General features: G+C 49.1%; 1 protein-coding gene across 3 annotated transcripts in view; it reads left to right on the top strand.

Annotated features, from left to right (window-relative positions):
- The window catches only part of LOC137436644 (mitogen-activated protein kinase-binding protein 1-like), a 92,711-nt gene extending 73,381 nt beyond the window's left edge, over window positions 1-19,330 (top strand). For 2 of the 3 annotated variants that reach the window (XM_068130608.2, XM_068130607.2), the window contains exons 25-30: window positions 9,513-9,683; window positions 9,799-9,895; window positions 14,765-14,888; window positions 17,139-17,301; window positions 17,405-18,255; window positions 18,920-19,330. In XM_068130608.2, the coding sequence (XP_067986709.2) occupies window positions 9,513-9,683; window positions 9,799-9,895; window positions 14,765-14,888; window positions 17,139-17,301; window positions 17,405-18,255; window positions 18,920-19,129 (1,616 nt within the window). In that variant the 3' untranslated portion in view covers window positions 19,130-19,330. The remainder of the gene's footprint in view (window positions 1-9,512; window positions 9,684-9,798; window positions 9,896-14,764; window positions 14,889-17,138; window positions 17,302-17,404; window positions 18,256-18,919) is intronic. The other variant, XM_068130609.2, reaches the window with a different exon arrangement.
- The last annotated feature ends 688 nt before the right edge of the window (window positions 19,331-20,018 follow it).

Here is a 20,018-nt window from a genome sequence, read left to right as displayed (position 1 = left end):
TGAAAGGAGAAGCGTGCGTATGCGTGTGCTTTGCTTTAACCACTTTAACCACAATCAGCTGCTCGCTGATTGTATTAACGGAACGGTACGAACCCAAATTCTCTCATCCAGAGATATTTCTCGTAGTCAGGGCCCTTAGGGATATTTTGGTTCAAATTCTTCCAAAAGCATCAAATTTGGCGCAGATGTTGCCCATGCCATACTCTTTCGATTTTTGACGGGCGCCAAGGGCGGTATGATCCGGGGACCATACCGGTCCATCCCGTCATGTCACCTGACCTATGACGTCATAATTAGGATATGCATCCAATCACATGGCGTACTATAAGTGGTCAAAGTTCAAAATGAATCGATTGAAAAATGAAGGCAGGGATCCATTTTAAAGGTTTTCATAAAATCCAATATGGCCGCCAGGTCACATGACCTATGACGTCATATTTATGACATGTATACATGAACCCGGATCATGATCGCACAAAAATTAAACACAAGGATATGGCATACAGTTCATAAAACATCAAAATCCGTACCTTTGTAATTCGACTGATGAACTGCATATGCCTGAAAATTAGGAAATAGACATGTAAATATTTCCTCTAATTGTCAAAAATAAGGTCAGAGTTCGATTACCCAACCCAGAAACATAAAATGGTGAACCTCGCGTAAATCTTGACAAAAAAACTCAAAAACCGACATGTTTGACTCAAAAATGACCTTTAAGATGACCTTGAGGATTGACCTTGACCTCGAATCATCAAAATAACATCATAATTGGATTCCTCGACCTCAAACACCTGAAAAGTGGTATCATACATGATTCCAACCCTTTTGGTTATTTAACTGATTTTCCTCTAATCCGGGTGGCGGCCATTTAGTATTTCGCCAATATGGGGCCCCCGGGGGGTGGGGGGAGGGGGGGCGCCCGTCAAAAATCGAAAGAGTATGGCATGGGCAACATCTGGGCCAAATTTGGTGCTTTTGGAAGAATTTGAACCAAACGGCCCCAAAATATCCCTAAGGGCCCTGACTATCGTATGTTCTCTATTTGCATTAAAGAACAGAACAATTGTGATTAAACATTTTGAAATTTCCACTTTCGTTTAAATGTTGAAAATGTTGTTTAAAAGACGATTTGAATCACAGATTTTTGCACTTGCAATTGCAGGTTAAAAGTGCCCGCTGAGCACGGTGTGGTTAATGGTGAAATATTATGTACAGTCCAGCAAGAATTGTTGCCAGACGTGCAATAATTACATGGGCCTATATATAAATAAAAAACACAGTGGAGCTTCGGTCAACCCATGTGTGTACGTATATACGTCTATTAATTACATACCGTACAAATGTGAGTACCGTGGTACTGTACTTCTACCAACCTTTTAATTACGTGGTATTGGATCGTGAGTACCGTGAGACAATTTATTTTATTTTTTTTATTTTATTTTTTACTCTGTCTGGTAGTCAAACAAAATTGATAATCATTCCAAACAGGAAACGTACTGTTTTAAGGAGGCCATGAAGGACACAAACAGCCACGAAGAATTCATGCAACTTGTTTAATATGGTGTGAAAGATGCTGCGTCAACAGCGGTGAACTTCCGATGTATTTTTCTACAACTTCTAAAATCTTTATTTTATTTCAATTGAACAGAAATCACCTCATTCGCACTTTCAAACCCCTTCCGTTTAACAGTAATGTACTGAGAAAAAATCTTACATCATCCCGACCAATCAAATTTGCTCCTCGCAAACCCCACCCATGTCCTTTTTTCTCTGAAGACTGTGTTCTGTGAACTCTGGTAAAAAGTTTTTATTACTTGTTGCAATAGCGATGAAGGGAGGGCTAATTTGCCATGTATGTTTTTCCTAATGAGGCTCTCCATTTATTCTGCACTTCATAAATTACTCTGTACTAGTGAGGTACCCTTGCTACGCATGAGTGGGAGGCCAGAAGCAAACGGACAATGCAGAAACGGCGAATGCCAAAGCATGAAACCAATAAATTCCACATTCCTGTAGCACCTTCAGTCGCACGTCAGACATGGACAGCAGGTTCGTGAAGGACTTCCATGAAAAACGTTTGTTCCATACCCAGTCAATGGCGATTCCAATCATGAATTGATACTTTAACAAAATACTGTTTTAAATGACGGTTGTATTGGGATATTGTCAAACCAGCTCATGGCCGTAATTTGTCCGCTTCCGCATTCGTGGCAGGTTCATAATTCTCATAAAAATCTAAACAGTATCTTGAGAATTTCAATAAAAGCCACATCACTGTTCATATCAGTAAATATTATTCCATCGTGTTTGGAAAAACTGGAAAATTGGAAAACTTGGAAAATTGGAAAAACAATATAGCCTATTTTACTCCAGGGGGTCCCAGGATTACCCACCCAAAATATTGTTGTGATCGGTTCAGCCATTTTTGCGGTACCTGGGAACAGATGGACAGATGGACATTTGGTGAATTATAGTAAGACAAGTGAGGTACCCATGTTACGCACGGGTGGGAGGCCAGAAGCAAACAGACAATGCAGAAATGGCGAATGCTAAAGCATGAAACCAATAAATTCCACATTCCTGTAGCACCTTCAGTCGCACGTCAGACATGGACAGCAAGTTCGTGAAGGACTTCCATGAAAAACGTACCCATTGGCAAACAAACTGGTACGTTTGTTCCATACCCAGTCGATGGCGAAGCTGCATATGGCGATCCGTGAATTCACATTTAGAAAGTAGAAACCGTAACGGCATTTCGTCATTCACTTGAACTCGATATCTCTTTTTTCATTCCAAACAGCATGACTCCAATCACAAATGAAATAACATTAATATTAAAAATAAACTTTTAACAACATTCGTGACATAAACAAATATTTAAATCCTGATGTGAAGTTCCGTATGGTTGGGTGAATACAATTACGAATTCAAAATCGTAATTGTATTCACTCAATTCCAATCATCAATTGATACTTTAACAAAATGATTAACACAATTAACGTTTAACGATTTAACATTACGATTGAATGACGGTTGTATTTGGATATTATCAAACCCGCGCATTGCCGTCATCTGTCCACTTCCGCATTCGCGGCAGTTTCATAATTGTCATCAAAATCTAAACAGTATTTGTAGAATTTCAATAAAAGCCACATCACTGCTCATATCGGTAAATATTATTCCATCGTGTTTGGAAAAACTGGAAAAATTGGAAAAACAATATAGTGAAGCACGCGGTACTACGCGCTTGACTTGCTACCAAGGAGGAAGCGGACAACACGGTGAGTTTATAGTTCTTTATTCCAAAGAGGTCACTGTAGCACTGGCGCGCTCCGGGCTGCGCGCCCGGTGTATATCCTGAGGCCACGCCTACCCCTCGGGCGTGGCCGCCGCCCACTTTGTGCGCGGAACGATGTCACCACGCCAGTGGGCTTTCGTGTCCGCCACACGCGCCCCCCCAGAATTCCCGCGCACCTGGAGGGCCAGTTTGCGGGGCAAACGGATGACCCGGCCGAAGCGCCCTCTGGCAGCGTCCGGGGTGCAGGGATGCCAGGTGGGATGCCCCCGGCTGTACCCGGGATGGGTGCCGGACCGGGGGGCGGGGTGCCTGCGGGGCTGGGCGGTGCCGAGGGTCCGCCCGCAGGGGGGCGGCCCCGACGCGGGGGCCGAGCCACCGGCGGTGGGTGGTCCACGTCGAGGTGGGCCGGCTTGAGGCGGTCTATGGAGACCCGGTCAGGAGTGCCGCCGATGTCCAGGGTGAAATGTTTCACCCCGGTCTCCAGCACGCAGAAAGGCCCGTCGTACGGGGGGCCGCAGTGGTGTCCGGTGGGCGTCGTGCCGGACGAAGACGTACTCCACCCAGGAGCTCCGGGGCGACGTGTGTAGGAGGGTGCCCGTGGTGCGCCGTCGGCACCGGGGCGAACCTCCGGGCGGTCTCCTGCAGCGCAGAACGCTCCTGCGCCGCGGACCAAGGTGCAGTGGGGTCGGGGAGGAACTCGCCCGGCACCCGCAGCGGTTGTCCAAAGACAAACTCCGCCGCGGATGCGCGCAGGTCCTCCTTGGGCGCCGTCCGGAGGCCCAGCAGGACCCAGGGGAGCCTGTCGACCCAGCCGCCGTCGCGGAGGGCGGCCCGGAGCGCGGCCTTCAACGAGCGGTGGAATCGCTCGCACAGGCCGTTGGCCTGGGGGTGGTAGGCCGTGGTTCTGTGTAGCTGGACCCTGAGCCCCCGCGTGACCGCGGCCCAGAGCTCCGAGGTTAACTGGGGGCCGCGGTCGTACGAGATGTCCGAGGGGGCGCCGAACCGGGCGACCCAGGTGGCGATGAACACCTGCGCGACGTCTGCCGCCGCCGTCGTCGCCGCCAAAGGCACGGCCTCCGGCCACCGGGTGGTGCGGTCCACCATGGTGAGGACATGGGTGAAACCCCGCGAGGGGGCAGAGGTCCCACCAGGTCCACGTGAACGTGGTCGAACCAACGTTCCGGCACCGTAAACGGGGCCAAGGGGGCCTGGGTGTGTCGGTGCACCTTTGTGCGCTGGCACGCGAGGAACGTCCTGGCCCAGCCGCGGACGGCCTTCCGGAGGCCATGCCAGACAAACTTGTCGGCGACCAACCGCTGGCAGGCCCTCGTGCCCGGGTGGGACAGGCCGTGGATGGCGTCAAAAACCTGGCACTGCCAGCCTGCGGGCACGATGGGGCAAGGCCGCCCGAGGGAGACGTCGCAAACGAGGGCCGTGCCCGCGCCGTCGAAGGGCACCTCGGTGACGCGGAGGCCCGTGACGGCGGTCCGCAGGGCCTGGACCCTGGGGTCGGCGGCCTGGTCCGCTGCCATCCGGGCATAGTCGATGCCAAGGTGGACTGCGTGGGCGACGGCCCGGGAAAGGCAATCGGCCACCGGGTTGTCCTTTCCCGCGACGTGCCGGATGTCCGTCGTGTACTCGGACACGGCCGCGAGGTGACGCTGTTGCTGGGCCGACCACGGCTCGGCGACCTTGCCCATCGCGAAAACCAGCGGCTTGTGGTCGACGAAGGCCGTGAACGCACGGCCCTCGAGCAGATGGCGGAAGTGCCTGACCGCCAGGTGAAGCCCAAGCAACTCGCGGTCGAAGGTGCTGTAACGGCGTTCGGGCGGGCGAAGCTGCCGGCTGAAGAACGCCAGCGGTTGCCAAGCTCCATGCACCCATTGCTCGTACACCGCGCCCACCGCGTAGTCCGAAGCGTCGGAGGTGAGGGCGATCGGTGCATCGAGCGCCGGGTGCGCGAGCATGGTGGCGTTGGCCAAGGCGAGCTTCGCGCCCGAGAACGCCGCGTCCATCTGCTCGGTCCAGGTAACGTCACCTTTGCCCGGCTTCCCTCGAAGGGCCTCGTGTAAGGGGCGCAGGAGCTGGGCGATGCGGGGCAGGAACCGATGGTAAAAGTTTACCATGCCCAGGAACTCCTGGAGCCCCTTGATCGTGCGGGGGCGCGGAAACCCCTTCACCGCCTCCACCATGGCCGGTAGGGGGACGGCCCCGTGCCTGGTGACGCGGTGCCCCAAAAAGTCGATTTCAGCAACACCGAACCGGCACTTGGCGGGGTTCACGATCAGGCCGTGCTGGCCCAGATGTTCGAAGAGCGTGCGGAGATGGTGTAGGTGCTCTTCGCGGGACGCGCTGGCGACGAGGATGTCGTCCAGGTAGACGTACAAAAAATCCAAGTCGCGCAAGACGCTGTCCATGAGGCGCTGGAACGCCTGAGCCGCATTTTTCAAACCGAAGGGCATCCGAAGAAATTCGAAAAGCCTGAATGGCGTGATGACAGCCGTCTTCGGGATGTCCTCCGGCCTGACAGGGACCTGATGGTAGCCGCGTACGAGGTCCACCTTTGAAAAGAAGGACATATTCGCCAAGCGGGCGGAAAAGTCCTGAATGTGGGGGACGGGGTAGCGGTCGGGGGTGGTGGCGTCGTTTAGGCGCCGGTAGTCCCCGCACGGTCGCCATCCCCCGCCGGGCTTGGGCACGATGTGGAGCGGGGACGCCCACGCGCTCTCGGAGCGCCGCACGATGCCGAGCCGCTCCAGCGTAGCGAACTCCGCTTTAGCTACGGCGAGCTTCGTCGGCTCGAGGCGGCGTGCCCGGGCGTAGACCGGTGGCCCGGCGGTGGGGATGTGGTGTTCCACCCCGTGCTTGACGGTCCCCGCCGAGAAGGTCGGCCGCGTGAGGGCCGGAAAACCCGCGAGGAGGCGGGCGAATTCGTCCGCTGCCGGAAGCGTACAGATGAACCTGGCCGGAACGGAACCGCTCAGCAAGCCGCTCGATGAGCCGCTCTGTGAGCTGCTCAACGAGCCGGGCAGCGCACACGCGAGCGAGCTGAACGTCTCAGCCTGGACAAGCCTTCTGCGCTTTACATCGACCAGTAATCCATTAGCACATAAGAAGTCCGCGCCGAGCAGTGCCATAGGCACGTCGGCCGTAACGAACGACCAAAGGAAAACCTGACCTCCGAACCGCAGGGAGAGACAGCGTTTTCCGTACGTGCGTATAAACGTACCATTGGCCGCAAGCAGCGCGGGGCCCCGGCCCGCGGTGTGCTTGACGGACGTACCGGCAGGAACGACACTCACCTGCGCTCCCGTATCGCACAGGTAACGGCGCTCGGACAAGGTGTCCGTTATGTACAGCAGGCTGTTGGAATTGCCGACGCTCACCGTCGCCACCGAGCGCCGGCTCGCCCGTTTCCTGACCTGCCGAATGAGCACGGCGGGCGACACTGCCAAGCCTCGTGGCCGAACTTGGTGTGGAAGGAACACCAGGCGGGCAGCTGCGGCGTCGGAGGCCGCGGTTTTCTTCGCGGCGGCGGCGGTGGTGGTGGTGGTGGTGGTGGGTGGGGCGTGGCGGCGGACACGAGGTGCGGTGCATCGGAGAAAGTTTCGGGAGCCTCGGGAGTGGCAACCGCGCCAAGACTCGCATGCGTGTCCAAAACCGCGTAGTATTTGTCGGCCTCAGCAGCGAGCGCACAGGGTTCCGTTAACGCGGAACCAGCCAAAGCGAGGCGGACTTGTGCTGGCAGCTGGCGTCAAAACAACGCCCGGAATAGAGCGTTCGGGGTTTCGTCGCCCATGAGCGCCAGCATATGGTCCATACGGACCGACGGTCGCTTGTCCCCGATCTCGGGGAGGTCCAAGAGGCGATCGGCTCGTGCGTCCACCGTAAGGCCGAACGTGGCGAGGAGGAGACGCTTGACCGCCTCGTACTTGCCGTCGGCAGGTGGATTCCTTAGGACCGATACGACGCGGGTGGCCGTGCCGGGCCCGAGGGCGGAGACCACGTGGCAGTACATCGTCTCGTCCACCGTGATGCCTCGAAGTCGGAACTGGGCTTCCGCCTGCAGGAACCAAACTTCGGCTTGTGATTCCCAGAATACGGGGAGCTTGATGGAGACTGCGTTGGTAGCCATTATTGCGGCAGTTTTGGGGAGTCAGCAACGGCTGACTCGAATGTCGGAGGTCACCAATGAAGCACGCGGTACTACGGGCGTGACTTGCTACCAAGGAGGAAGCGGACAACGCGGTGAGTTTATCGTTCTTTATTCCAAAGAGGTCACTGTAGCACTGGCGCGCTCCGGGCTGCGCGCCCGGTGTATATCCTGAGGCCACGCCTACCCCTCGGGCGTGGCCGCCGCCCACTTGGTGCGCGGAATGATGTCACCACACCAGTGGGCTTTCGTGTCCGCCACAATAGCCTATTTTACTCCCAGGGGTCCCAAGAATACCCACCCAAAATATGGTTGCGATCGGTTGAGCCGTTTTTGTGGTACCTTCGAACGGACAGACGGACAGACGGACAACAACATGCATTTTAAGGCCATTTTCCCTGCTAGAGCGGGGGTTAGCCTTGCGGTCCCCATGATGATCTTCTCCATTTTGCCCTATTTTCTGCATCTCTCCTTGTTAACCCCCTTGCCCGCATTTCTTCTTCCACCATCTTTAGCCAAGTCTTTCTCGGTCTTCCCCGTCCTCTACTTCCTTCTACATTCATTTCCATCACTCTTCTCAACCAGTCACTTTCATCCTTCAACACATGACCAAACCATCTCAACCTGTTTCTCTTCACAGCATCCATCACAGGCTCTATTCCCATCATCTTTCGCAATTCATCATTTGTCTTCCTCTCTCTCAACGATAGCCTTGCGGTCCCCATGACGATCTTCTCCATTTTGCCCTATTTTCTGCATCTCTCCTTGTTAACCCCCTTGCCCGCATTTCTTCTTCCACCATCTTTAGCCAAGTCTTTCTCGGTCTTCCCCGTCCTCTACTTCCTTCTACATTCATTTCCATCACTCTTCTCAACCAGTCACTTTCATCCTTCAACACATGACCAAACCATCTCAACCTGTTTCTCTTCACAGCATCCATCACAGGCTCTATTCCCATCATCTTTCGCAATTCATCATTTGTCTTCCTCTCTCTCAACGATACTCCACACATCGACCGAACCATTCGCATTTCCACCCTTTCCAGCCTTCATTACCCATGGCTCGCTCCCATAAATCATAACACTTCTCACACATGCAGCATACACCTTTCCCTTCAGCTTCAACGACACTCCCCTCCTCATCAGCACGCCACTCAGTTCCCGAAACTTCTTCCATGCACATCTCACTCTAGCAACCGTTGCGGAGTCTGATCCACCTTCTCCATTCAGCATGTCTCCGAGGTAGCAAAATGTTTTCACACCTTCCGGCTTCACTCCGTCTCCAAGATCCAACTCAACATTTCCTCCATCTGCAGCTCCCTCTGTGCACACCTTACATTTGAATGTAGCTGCCACACTGGTTAATGACCCTCTCAGACCACTACATTTTTGGTGAACCCACTCAGCGCACATTGTACATTGAATGGAGTTCACTCCGACACCCTTCCTGCACACAGACACAGCACATGGCCACTTCCCAGTTCTTTCCACCTCACCACATGCTTTACCACTTGCCATCACCTTCGTCTTTCCGATATTCCCCTTCAGACCTTTTGTCTTCACATGTTCCTTCTACTTGTTCATCTTCTCCTTAAGTCCATCCGTACTTTCCGCAATCAACACCAGATCATCTGCATACAACAACTCCCACAGTAAACCCTCCTTTACGTTCTGAGCCAGCACCTCCATCACGGCTACAAATAGTAGTGGACTTAGTTCCGACCCCTGATGCACTCCCACCTTCACCTCAAACTCACCACTGTTCCCGTCCTTCGTCCTTACAGCTGTGCGCGCTCTTTTGTACATTGCCATCACTACTCTGATCAACCATTCCTCCACTCCTAACTTCCTCAATGCCCACTTCCTGAATGCCCAATGGACAGATGGACATTTGGTGAATTATAGTAAGATGAGAGTGTAGTGATTAAATCACAAAAGTTGCGATAGATGATGCAAGTCTGCCCTTGTGAGGAATTTTTGTCGGATCGAGGCAATACCAAAATACCCGTGTATGGTGTAGATTGTGTGATTCGTTTTCCGCAACAATATTTGTGTGCAGAGACTGAACATCTGAGACGCTCCGTCTCGAACTGTTCCGATAGCACTTGGTCTGCAGACATAAATAACGAAGTGGAGAACATCCCCCCTCAAACTGATGACATTCCTGAAACCTTGTGTGATGCTTTCCTCATGCGGAACTTCGATACGCTTACTGATGCAGTATCTGGAGGTTTGTTGGCATTCGTTCTACCTTTCTGCTTTGGATTGCTTCTCTTGCCCATAATGGCTGTGTACCTAAGTAACCCTCTGCTCGTTCATCTCGCCATTGCTGTCCTCCACTGCAGAAAACTTCAATCAAAGTCTTCAAGAGTTGCAGCCCAATGCGAATGTCTTGCTGAACCCTCGTCTTAGCATCTCCGCACGCTTTCTTGGGAAGGCGAGGTGAGGTTTCTTTGTGCTACCGTATACCTTTTTGTACAGGGTGGCTTATTAAATGATTATTTACTTTCTTTCCAGGCTAATAAACAACGATCGTTTGCACCATATATTGCATTGGACTGTATATTGAGAGAATCTTGGGGACAAATCGGTCGGTGCATTTTTGGACATGGTGGCTAAAAATCATATTTGTTAAAAGGATCTTTTTGGTTCATTTGGATTTGGATTTTGATTTGGATCTATCTGGAAAGGATCTATCCCAACCCCCTCCCCCCCCCTTCCCATGCCTCCTCCCCCCCAAGCCCTCTCCCTCCCACAGATCTCCCGATGTCCCTGCTGTCCATCTTGTCTCCCGCTCCCTTTTTAATGTTTTTTGTGTCAGTTTGTCTTTTTGTGATCAATGTTAGCTCTTGCACGAGCCTCGATCTTGTATACAAAAAAAAAAAAAAAAAAAGCGTGTTTTTTTTTTTTTTTTTTTTGTTTGTATACAAGATCGAGGCTCGTGAAAGAGCGAACATTAATCACACAGAAAGACAAACAGACACATAAAACAAATAACATCGGGAGCGGTAGACAAGATGGGGAGAGATGGGGAAGGACACAAACAACATTTGAGAGCAGGGAGAATCGAGAGATCTGAGAGAGGGCGAGGGCTTTGGGGGGGGGGGCATGGGAAGGGGGGGGTGGGAGAGGTATAAAACATATTGACACTGCCAGGACTTCTGGGAAAGAAGTTGGAATTTCAAACAAGGTGGATCTGGGGTGGATTAGTGGGGGTAGAAAAGATCAAGGTTTTGGATGGGGGAAGATAAGAGATGGTGGTGAACAGCTGTTTTAAAGACCTGGAGGGAGGAGTGTGATTGAAGTGAGTGTGGGAGTTTGTTCCAGAGGCGGGAGAAAAGAGGAATGAAAGAGTGAAGGTGAGCAGAGAGCCGAGATTTCGGCAGTTTAACCATCAGAGGGTGGCTGGCAGATCTTGTGTGACCTGTAGGAATATTTGGGGGACAGAGCACAGAGAGAGCTGGGGGAGCAAGGCCAGAGAGGAGTCGGTAGAAGACAGAAAGACCACCTACCTGCCTGTGGTGAGTGAGTGAAAGGCCCTCAGAGATAGCTTCATCGCGGGAGATTCCAATGATTCTGAAAGCTTTGGATTCAACAGCGTGAAGCCGAGCCAGGTGTGAGGCAGGAGCACCGGCTGGTGCTCCTGCCTCACACCGGCTGGCACCGGCTGGAGCATAGGGGAGAACAGTATTCCATTGAGCTGCGGATGAAAGCCTTGTATGTGGTGAGGAGCTCAGGTGTGCCTAGGAAGGACTTCGCACGATGGAGGATGCCCAGTCGGCGACTGGCTTTGGAGGCCAGCTTGGAAATGTGGTTTTCCCAAGAAAGATCATGGCAGATAGTGAGACCCAAAAGCTTGAGCGACAGAACTTCTTGGAGAGCATTGTTGAGAAAGTAGATGGGAGGGTTGTCCAGTCGATCTTTTCGGAGAGACATAGTAAGAGTGTGAGATTTGTCAGGATTGAAAGACATGTTCCATTTGTTTGACCAGTCTGTGATTTTGTCCAGGTCTTCAGAGAGTGAGGAGGCTGCAGACTGCCGATCTGAGGGAAGAGGAATGGAGCGGCAGAGAGTGGAGTCATCAGCAAAGAGATAGAGAGGATTTTCCAGAGAGTCAGAGAGATCATTGATAAAGACCAGAAAAAGCACAGGGCCCAGCACACTGCCTTGGGGAACTCCAGCCTGAACAGGAAGGGGAGATGAGAGAAATCCATTCAGGGCCACACGTTGACTACGACCAGAGAGGAAGTCCGCAAGCCATGCATGGAGATTTCCATGGATACCAAAGGAGGAGAGTTTGGTGAGCAGAGCTGGGTGCCAGACCGTATCGAAGGCACGTGATATGTCAAGGGAGACAGCTCTGATTTCCTGTTTGGCATTGAGGACCTCCATCCATTGTTGAGACAGCAGAAGCAGCATGTCCAGAGTAGAGTGACCTGGTCTGAAACCAAATTGATGATCAGAGATCAAGCCATTGGAGAAGAGGAAAGATTTCATATCTGAAGCAATGATGGATTCCATGACTTTGCTGATCATTGGGAGCAGGCTGATTGGTCTGTAGTTGCAAGGATCTGTTTTTGCACCTTTTTTGTGTAAAGCGGTAATGTTTGCTGATTTCCAGGATGCTGGCAGATGACCTTGAGCAAAAGATAGGGTGAAAAGAACAGAGAGAGGGTGAGATAGAGCGGCAGAGCAGGATTTTAGGACCCGTGGGCTGATGCCGTCTGGTCCAGTTGCAGAATCAGAGTCGAGGTTTGACAAAGGTTCTTGCCATGCTTCTAAACATTTTTAAAATTCCTTTCCTGGAATAAGGGCTTAGACTTAGTACATGGATGGGGTCGACTTTCATGGTCACCTTGTCCTTCACTGTGCTCCACGAGTTATCCTCTTTCTTTGTCCATGTTAACTTTTCAAGATTGCCGAGTTTACAAAACACCAAGGTGGAATGGAAATGCCCTCATTGTGATTTATTCGCCTTGATTGCTTTATGCAGGGACATTGGGTCGAGTCTTTGTACAACAACATGCATTTTAAAGGCCATTTTCCCTGCTAGAGCGGGGGTTAGCCTTGTACTTTGTACTTGTTAGCCTTGTACTTGTACTTTGTGTGTAAATGTAAAAGTGAAAATATAAATGTTAACAATCAACTCAGAATCATGAAAAACCCTTATTTGACCCCTCATAAGTTACTTAAGGGCCGGTCTTTGAGCCCTTAAGTGCTCGCAATCTTAACTAATCATCTTAATTAATTAATCTTAATTAATCTTAATCTTAATCTTAATTAATCTTAATGTAATTAATCTTAATTAAGTGCTTGTCTTAACTCGGGGGTCGAGTCTTTGTACAAAGGCCACAAACCGTGCGCAGTAGAATTGTTGCAGCGTGGTGATTTTTTTTCCTCCCTTGGTTTGAGGAAGTGCGTGACAAATACAACAGAATATTGTTCATATTTGATCAATACTTGTTGAAACTTTTCAATTGCAATTATGAATGTACCATTAGTTATTCATTCAACCACCCTGGAGGTGTTATTTATTTATTTATTTAGTTATTTTTTTCAAACATAGTCAAGGCTCGAAGAGCTAGTACTGGTAAACTGAACAGATCAGGATGCAACAGGTCAAAAGGAACAGCAGAGGGCGGAGGGGTGGGGGGGGGGGGGTGGGGGGTAATCGCCAACAAAAGAGCCGGAGGCCAAGATGGAGGGAGACTTGGACAAACAATGTGTGTGGGGAGGAATGGGGGCAGGAGAAGATGCATCGGATGGACAAGGTGGATACAGAAGGAAACTTTTAGGAGAGAAAAGTGGAAATTTGGAAGCAGGAATGATTGGGGAGAGGGTAGGGTCGGGATTAACGGGGGTAGACATTATCATGATTTTGGATTGGAGACGATCTGAGATGGTGGTGAACAGCTGTATTGAAGACTTTGAGGGAAGAATGAGATTGAAGAGGATGTGGAAGGTGGTTGCACAGGTGGGAAAGAAAAGAGGAATAAATGAGTGGAGGTGAGCAGTCATCCTGGATTTAAGTCGTTTCACCAGAAGGTAGATGGGAGATTAGTCCTGAAGACAGATGGCTGTTTGCAGTCCTTGCTAGTTGAACTGCCAGACTTAGTTGAATCTGCTTTAGAGTGAACTATCAGACTCGCCAGCATTGAGGCAGCTCTCAGAGAATAGCCCGAGAGATTTTGACTTTCACCAGCACGTGATCAGATGAACCAATTGGAACACAGAAAGAGCACGAGATATTTGCAGAGAAATTGGTCTTCACGAAGCCCAGAATTCAGGATTTGCCTTTGGGAAACATTCAGGTTGGAAAGTTCACTGATTAAGTCAGTCCAATGGAGTCACAGAAGTTCTTTGCTGAAGTGTCATGGCTGGTGAGAGGGACCAACACCCAGCCAAGTTGGAACCGCCTTTCGAGGTCATTTTTTCCACACAGAGCAGGGGTTGGCCTTTTTGGGCACCATGGTCCCCTTTTTGAAGCAATGTTTTACGGCTGGATGCCCTTCCTGCCGCCAACCCTATCAGTCGCCTCTTTGCGACACAGGGAATTACCAGTGAACTGGTACTCAATTTGCTGACCTCAGAAGGATGACAGGCTGAGTCAACCCCCCATGGTGTTCAGCGATTGACCGGGATTTGAACCCAGGATCCTCGGATCCCAAGCTGGCACCCTAACCGCTAAGCCAACACCAGGCAACACTCAGCCACGTTGCATGGTGACAAATGAAATCGCCACATATGAGAGAGTTGGGATGAACAGTTAAAAGCTGGGATGAACAAACCTTCCCCCTCACCCTATTTGGTCGGAGTGGGGTGAAGGGGAAGGTTTGGGTGTGCATATGGGGGGGGGGGGGGGGGGGGGTGTGGAGGAAGGTTTTAGAGGGTGGGGTGAGAGGGAAGCATTGAGAGGGTAGGGTGAGGAGGAAGCAGAAAGGGGGACGTGAAGCTCCCCGGCACAATAGGAGATTTTCCTTCCCGACAAAATTAGTGAGTTTTCAAATTTGAGAAATGCCAAGATGCAACTTTTGATAAATAACAACAATGAACCTTCCGACTTTGGTTTTGTGCAAAAATAAGTCATGTGACCAATAATGTTGTCTAATAGACCAGCCTTGTGATTGGTGTTCCCTGTGACATTATACATTGTATGAATGCACTCAGTTTTAATCTAATTGTGTTTATCTCACCAATAATTGGTTCCAGATTTGCCTCTAAAATGTTGTTGGGAAGTGCTGGCCCTCACTGATTAAAAAGCTTGCATTATGTAAGACCCAGAACAAATGTGCAATCCACACTGTGCTTCAGAGCGGCTCGACGTCTGCCTTCCTTGATGGTCAACCAGCAAATTTTGCCCAACTCTTGTGGTCCAGCAATCCGGAAAACCAAGGTTCTGCAGGACCGGTCTTGCAGCAGGAAGAGTTTGATACTGGTGAGCTTGGAAGTTGTTTGATGTTTAACAAGCTGTACAAATGTAAAGTGATCAGAAATGCCACTGCTGAAAACGTTCCTATAACATAAATTAATATGGAAGGTGTGGAGGAAACATGGTGGGGAGGGGAGTGTGGGATGGAGAGGTGGGTGCACGTTTGAGAGAGAGGGCGAGGGGAAGAGGGCAGGAAGAGGGGGAACCACACGAGGTGGGAGATATTGCCGTGTTCAGGGGGCTTGAAAAATCCCACACCTGACTCCAAGTGTCGTGTTCAGGAGTGATTAACACCGCCTCTAAATGGATGGACCGAACAGGACTTAACTCCCTCAAAGTTTGTTCAATTTATAGCGATATATGCTCACGTGGACCTGAGGAGAATCACGAGAACCTTAAAGCTTTTAAAACCAAACAGGTTTATTTCCCAAACATCAAAATAAATGGAGAAGATCGATTTCAACAATAACTATATACAATGAGGTAAAATAAATCTAAAGCAATTGAAGGTGCCTCACACTGGACACAAGCACACTACTTGCTCCTCCCTCATCTCCCTGGGCAACACTCTGTCCCCCCCCCACCCCCCCCCCCCTTTTCCTTCTCAGAACTCCATGATGACTCGCATGTCACAAGCTCTTCACACTTTTCCTCAGAACTGCCGCAGTCCTATTGCGACTTTTATCAGTTTCTCCTTTGGCTCCCTTGACAACCCTCCACCCCTTGAGGCGTTGGGCTCCACCCTCTAAGGAGATGATCACAGCTCCGCCCCGCTCTCTCGTTGCCTGACAGTCCCATAGCTATCTGCCCAAGAACCTATCTGCCTAAGTTCTGCTCTAAGGACTCTGTCACTCGGTGCACCTGGTAGATGTTTACAGGGAGGTTTGTACGCACATTTACTTCTCTTTACCCCTCGCTATCTATTACAAAGCACCACCCTCTGCATGGTGCACATTCAAACAAACAATCCTTAAGCTGACGTGTCCCTACTTCTTACATTGAGATTGGCTTCCTGCTCACACATGGACCATACTACTCTATGCAGTTACAGGTGTGGCCAAAAACATTGGCACCCTTGCACTTTTTTCAAATAACTCACAATTTTCTCTAAAAATAAGTTGAAATTGACAAAAGTATTTGGTCTCCACAATTCTTTATTTCACTGTTAATATTACAGAACCTTTGTTTTTGATTCAGAACTTAATATATCCTTTTAAATCAGAAAATAAAAAGAAATGGCATGGACAAAATTATTGACACCCTCGACTTAATATTTGGTAGCACAGCCTTTGGACAAAATAACTGCAGTCAAGCGCTTCCTATAGCCACGAATGAGCTTCCTCCACCTCTCTACTGGAAGTTTGGCCCACTCTTCTTGTGCAAGTTGAAACTGTCGTACCTTGTGTCTGAAGGTCAACTTGAATCTGTTTGGCATTTGATCGAGGTGCTTTCTCCACCATTCGAACAATCCTTCGCTGCAATCTTCGATCAAGTTTTCTCTTGCGGCCACGTTCAGGGAGGTTGTCTACAGTGCCATGGGCCTTAACCTTCCTGATAACATTGCGTACGGTGAACACAGGAACATCAAGTTCTCTGGAGATGGACTTGTAACCTTGAGATTGTCCATGCTTGGCTACAACTTCTCTGACCTCATCAGACAATTCTCTGGTTTTCTTTCTTTTCTCCATGCGCATTGCAGTACACACAGTGACACAAAACAGCAGCATGACTCCTTTTCACCATTCAAACTGGTTGAATGAGTGATTTTTATATTGCAAGCACCTGCAACTCACCACAGGAGTTCAATTCCAAGGTAAAGGAGAATCACCTGCTTGAAATGTAATTATTTCTAACAACTTCTAAAAGGTGCCAATAATATTGTTCGGGCCATTTTAGAATTTCTGTGTGGAATAAGCTAAGATTTCGTAGTTTTTTTCAGCTTTTTTTGTTTTGTTCCACTGCAAACCAAAGAAATACATTTGTGGATACCAAAATATATTTTTAATTGCAACAATTTTCTGTAAGAAATGGTGCATTATTTAAAAATAGGGCAAGGGTGCCAATACTTTTGGCCATGACTATATATCTGTTCTAAGGTAATCCCTAACTCACCTATAAATGTAACTACGTTTTGCTTTCAAATTTTTTTCTTCATAGTAACTGTATCATAATAGTTGGCATTGATAATGGCAACTATTTCAGTTGATGATGTCCAATGATAATGCATTTGTTGGCAATTTCTATTACTGCCTGCAGACAAACAATCTTGTACAAGCGAAGCAAAGAAAGACAGAGCCGAACACCTTTCTCCCATTCGGTCAACACAATGGTTTTGAAGGTCAGACTGAAACTAGCAAGTTGAAGTCTCGGTCACTTATTCTTCGAAAGTCTTCATCAGTGGGGGATATTCCATCAAAGGGTAAGTATAAAACATTTATTAGCACAACACTTCCTGTGCACTATGACTTTACTCCCCTCAATCCCCCTCTTTTTAATTTTTCTAAAGCTATTGTCTTGCACAGGCACTTCAACCTCAGGTGTGCAACTTGCAAAGTGCTTTTCCTTGAGTCCTCCACTTTACCAGCCTACCATCAAGCCATCCCAACACTCATTTCCTGCTTGGGGGAGTAGCAGTGTTACTGGTGCTGGAAAAACACTTGAAGTGAGGAGCGAAAAAGGACTCGACTCTTCCACACACTGCCTTTCCCAGGCAGACTTGATACCCAGTTCTACCACTGATATCACGACGACAGTGCTGTTGCCAGAAAAGCATTTCATCGTTTCGCCTTCGCCCCGTGCGACGGTGCTGAAATTCTCTCGTAGGAGACACTCCTCCCCGATGCCATGTTGGATTGCCTCCTCAGAATTTTCAGTTGAAGAAGGAAACAGCAAAGACTTGGACAGTTGGCTCATTCCCAACTGTTCCCCTCAGGATGGACATTTGGAAAAAGAATGTACTGCAGAACTTTCTGTGGAAACGGACACTACTGAGAGTGAGTTTGGGAGGTCCTCCGTTGGGAGCGAAGTGATGGAGCCATGCCACAATGGCTCAAATGAATTGGTTGTTCAGATGGTTGGTCCTCAGGTTGAAAGAGAAGGGGAAACATTTTCCTCTAACCCTGTGTCCAACTCTTCTATACAGTGGGTTAGTGCAGTCGAGGATTTAGAGGTTGGCAACTCTCATGTTGGTGCTCAGGCCAGACCCACGTGTGAAGAGGCAAAGGAGCAGAGCACTGAAGTGAGACGATCCCCTGTTGAGGTCGTGGAAGTGCACATTCATGCTGTTCCTAAGAATGTGGACAAGTCCAAGTGCCAGGAAGTTGCTGCTGACTTGCAACGGGCTTTTGAACAAGCCATCTCCACATACCTGCAGGTGTGTTTTTACTGTTCGATTTATTTAAGTTTTGGGATCGTTCGTACACCAACAAAGTAAGATCGAAGAAAACAGTTGGAAAGTGATTAAATAAGGGTTGGGAGATAAAATGGATAGAATAAGCAGCTCAACATGGACGTCAGGTCACAGAGGCAGGGGTAGGAATTTTCTGTCTGGGAGCTGGAAATGTGTCCTGGAAAACTTTCCAGAATGGGACGAGGACAAAAAATAAAATTGAGGGCCTCTGATTCGGCTTGAGGTTTTAAAATCTGAACTTGCAGTTTCAGGTCTCGACACCTGATGTGTCTTAAGTGCAGTGTAGACTTCACCATGATGTAGTACTCGCATGCCAGAAACAGGTTGGATGAAAATGAAAGATTGTGGTGGGGTGCAGGAAGGTGAATAGCTTGTGTAGTTTATTGGTTTCACTGGCGGTTTATTCGGTTGTCACGTCCACGTTGCTGATCAACATCTGGACGAGGCAGCCAAATAATCTGGGTTTTTCAACATGCGAGTCGAGATACTTGGAAGAATGTCATCCTCCAAATGTTTTCGAACACTCGTCGGTGCTGAAATAAAGGACCAGGTGCCACGGGGAATTTATATCATGTACGATAGGAAACTTGCTAACCCTGGTTGTACTGGTCATGTGCTTGTACTACAGGTGGTAATGGTACAAGGTGAATCCTGCACTGCATTGCAGGAGGTCTTTTCTACCATCGAAGAAAAGCTAAGAGGCCTCTCCCACGTGTCGTCTAAACAACAATGCCACGATTCACTTCCTGATGGGCTATTGCAGGGCTTGCTCGAGCAGTACTCGGATAAACTCCTGCTGCTCGTGTCGACAAAGCTCAAAGCATCGGCACCTAATTGAAGTACCGTTCATCCATTCTGAACTTTCACCTCCTCATCCTTTCTCGAGCACCTGCTTTCCGTTTCTGATGTATATTTTGCACACCAACTACCCGCACACTTGCATCTATTCAAACTGTTTGACATCTGTGGTCTTGTGTTCTTATTGTATTTCTTTGTTTAGTTATTTTAAATTGTTGAAATAAAGTGTTTTTACTTTTCCAAAACAAACAAAAAAAATCCCCAGTGAATTTTGTTTTTGTTCGAGCTCTGTTATGGTAGAGAACGATTATTTTGACTCAAGGCGAAGCTCTCTTCCCATTCACACAAGTCTCATTACAGTATTATGGTTTCGATTTCTTGGGATGTTTGCATTTGTAGGTAGAATTGTTCCTATTATTGGGTTGTAACCTGCAACTGCTGTTCGGCACATGAGGCCAAAATTTTTAAAAGGAAATTTACATTTAAATGGTGTTACGTGCTCCTCCCAAAACCCCGGTCACGGTGTACCTCCGAGCCCCGAAAGGAGTCACGGCAGAAAGGTGTGTTATTCTGTCAAAGATCAATGGTGAAACCACACCAATTGTTACCAACAAACAAGTATTGTATTAAGGTCACACAAGAATAACACAAAAACAATAGTAATCAATTGTACAACCAATATATCATTCCTATGATGGTGCCATCAGTTTCGTACAATATAACTCACTGTGCTCCAAGTGAGTGAAAAGAACATTCCCAATGTCTCTGTCCCTGCTTCAAGCCAAAGTCGATCCACGCTCCAGTGATCGTCAGAACGATGTCGTATCGAGACCAGAATCCCGTTCGGTTGACAGTCACACTGCCAAAGATGGGCAAAGGTGGCCTCAAGAGGCGACTGGGAAATCGCACCTTCGGGTATGGACGTTCAA

This window comes from Myxine glutinosa, chromosome 11 (genome assembly GCF_964187855.1).
Source record: "Myxine glutinosa chromosome 11, kmMyxGlut1.1, whole genome shotgun sequence".
Lineage (NCBI taxonomy): Eukaryota > Metazoa > Chordata > Myxini > Myxiniformes > Myxinidae > Myxine > Myxine glutinosa.
Note: the sequence above shows the minus strand (reverse complement) of the source record. Positions and strands in the feature narration are given on the sequence as shown.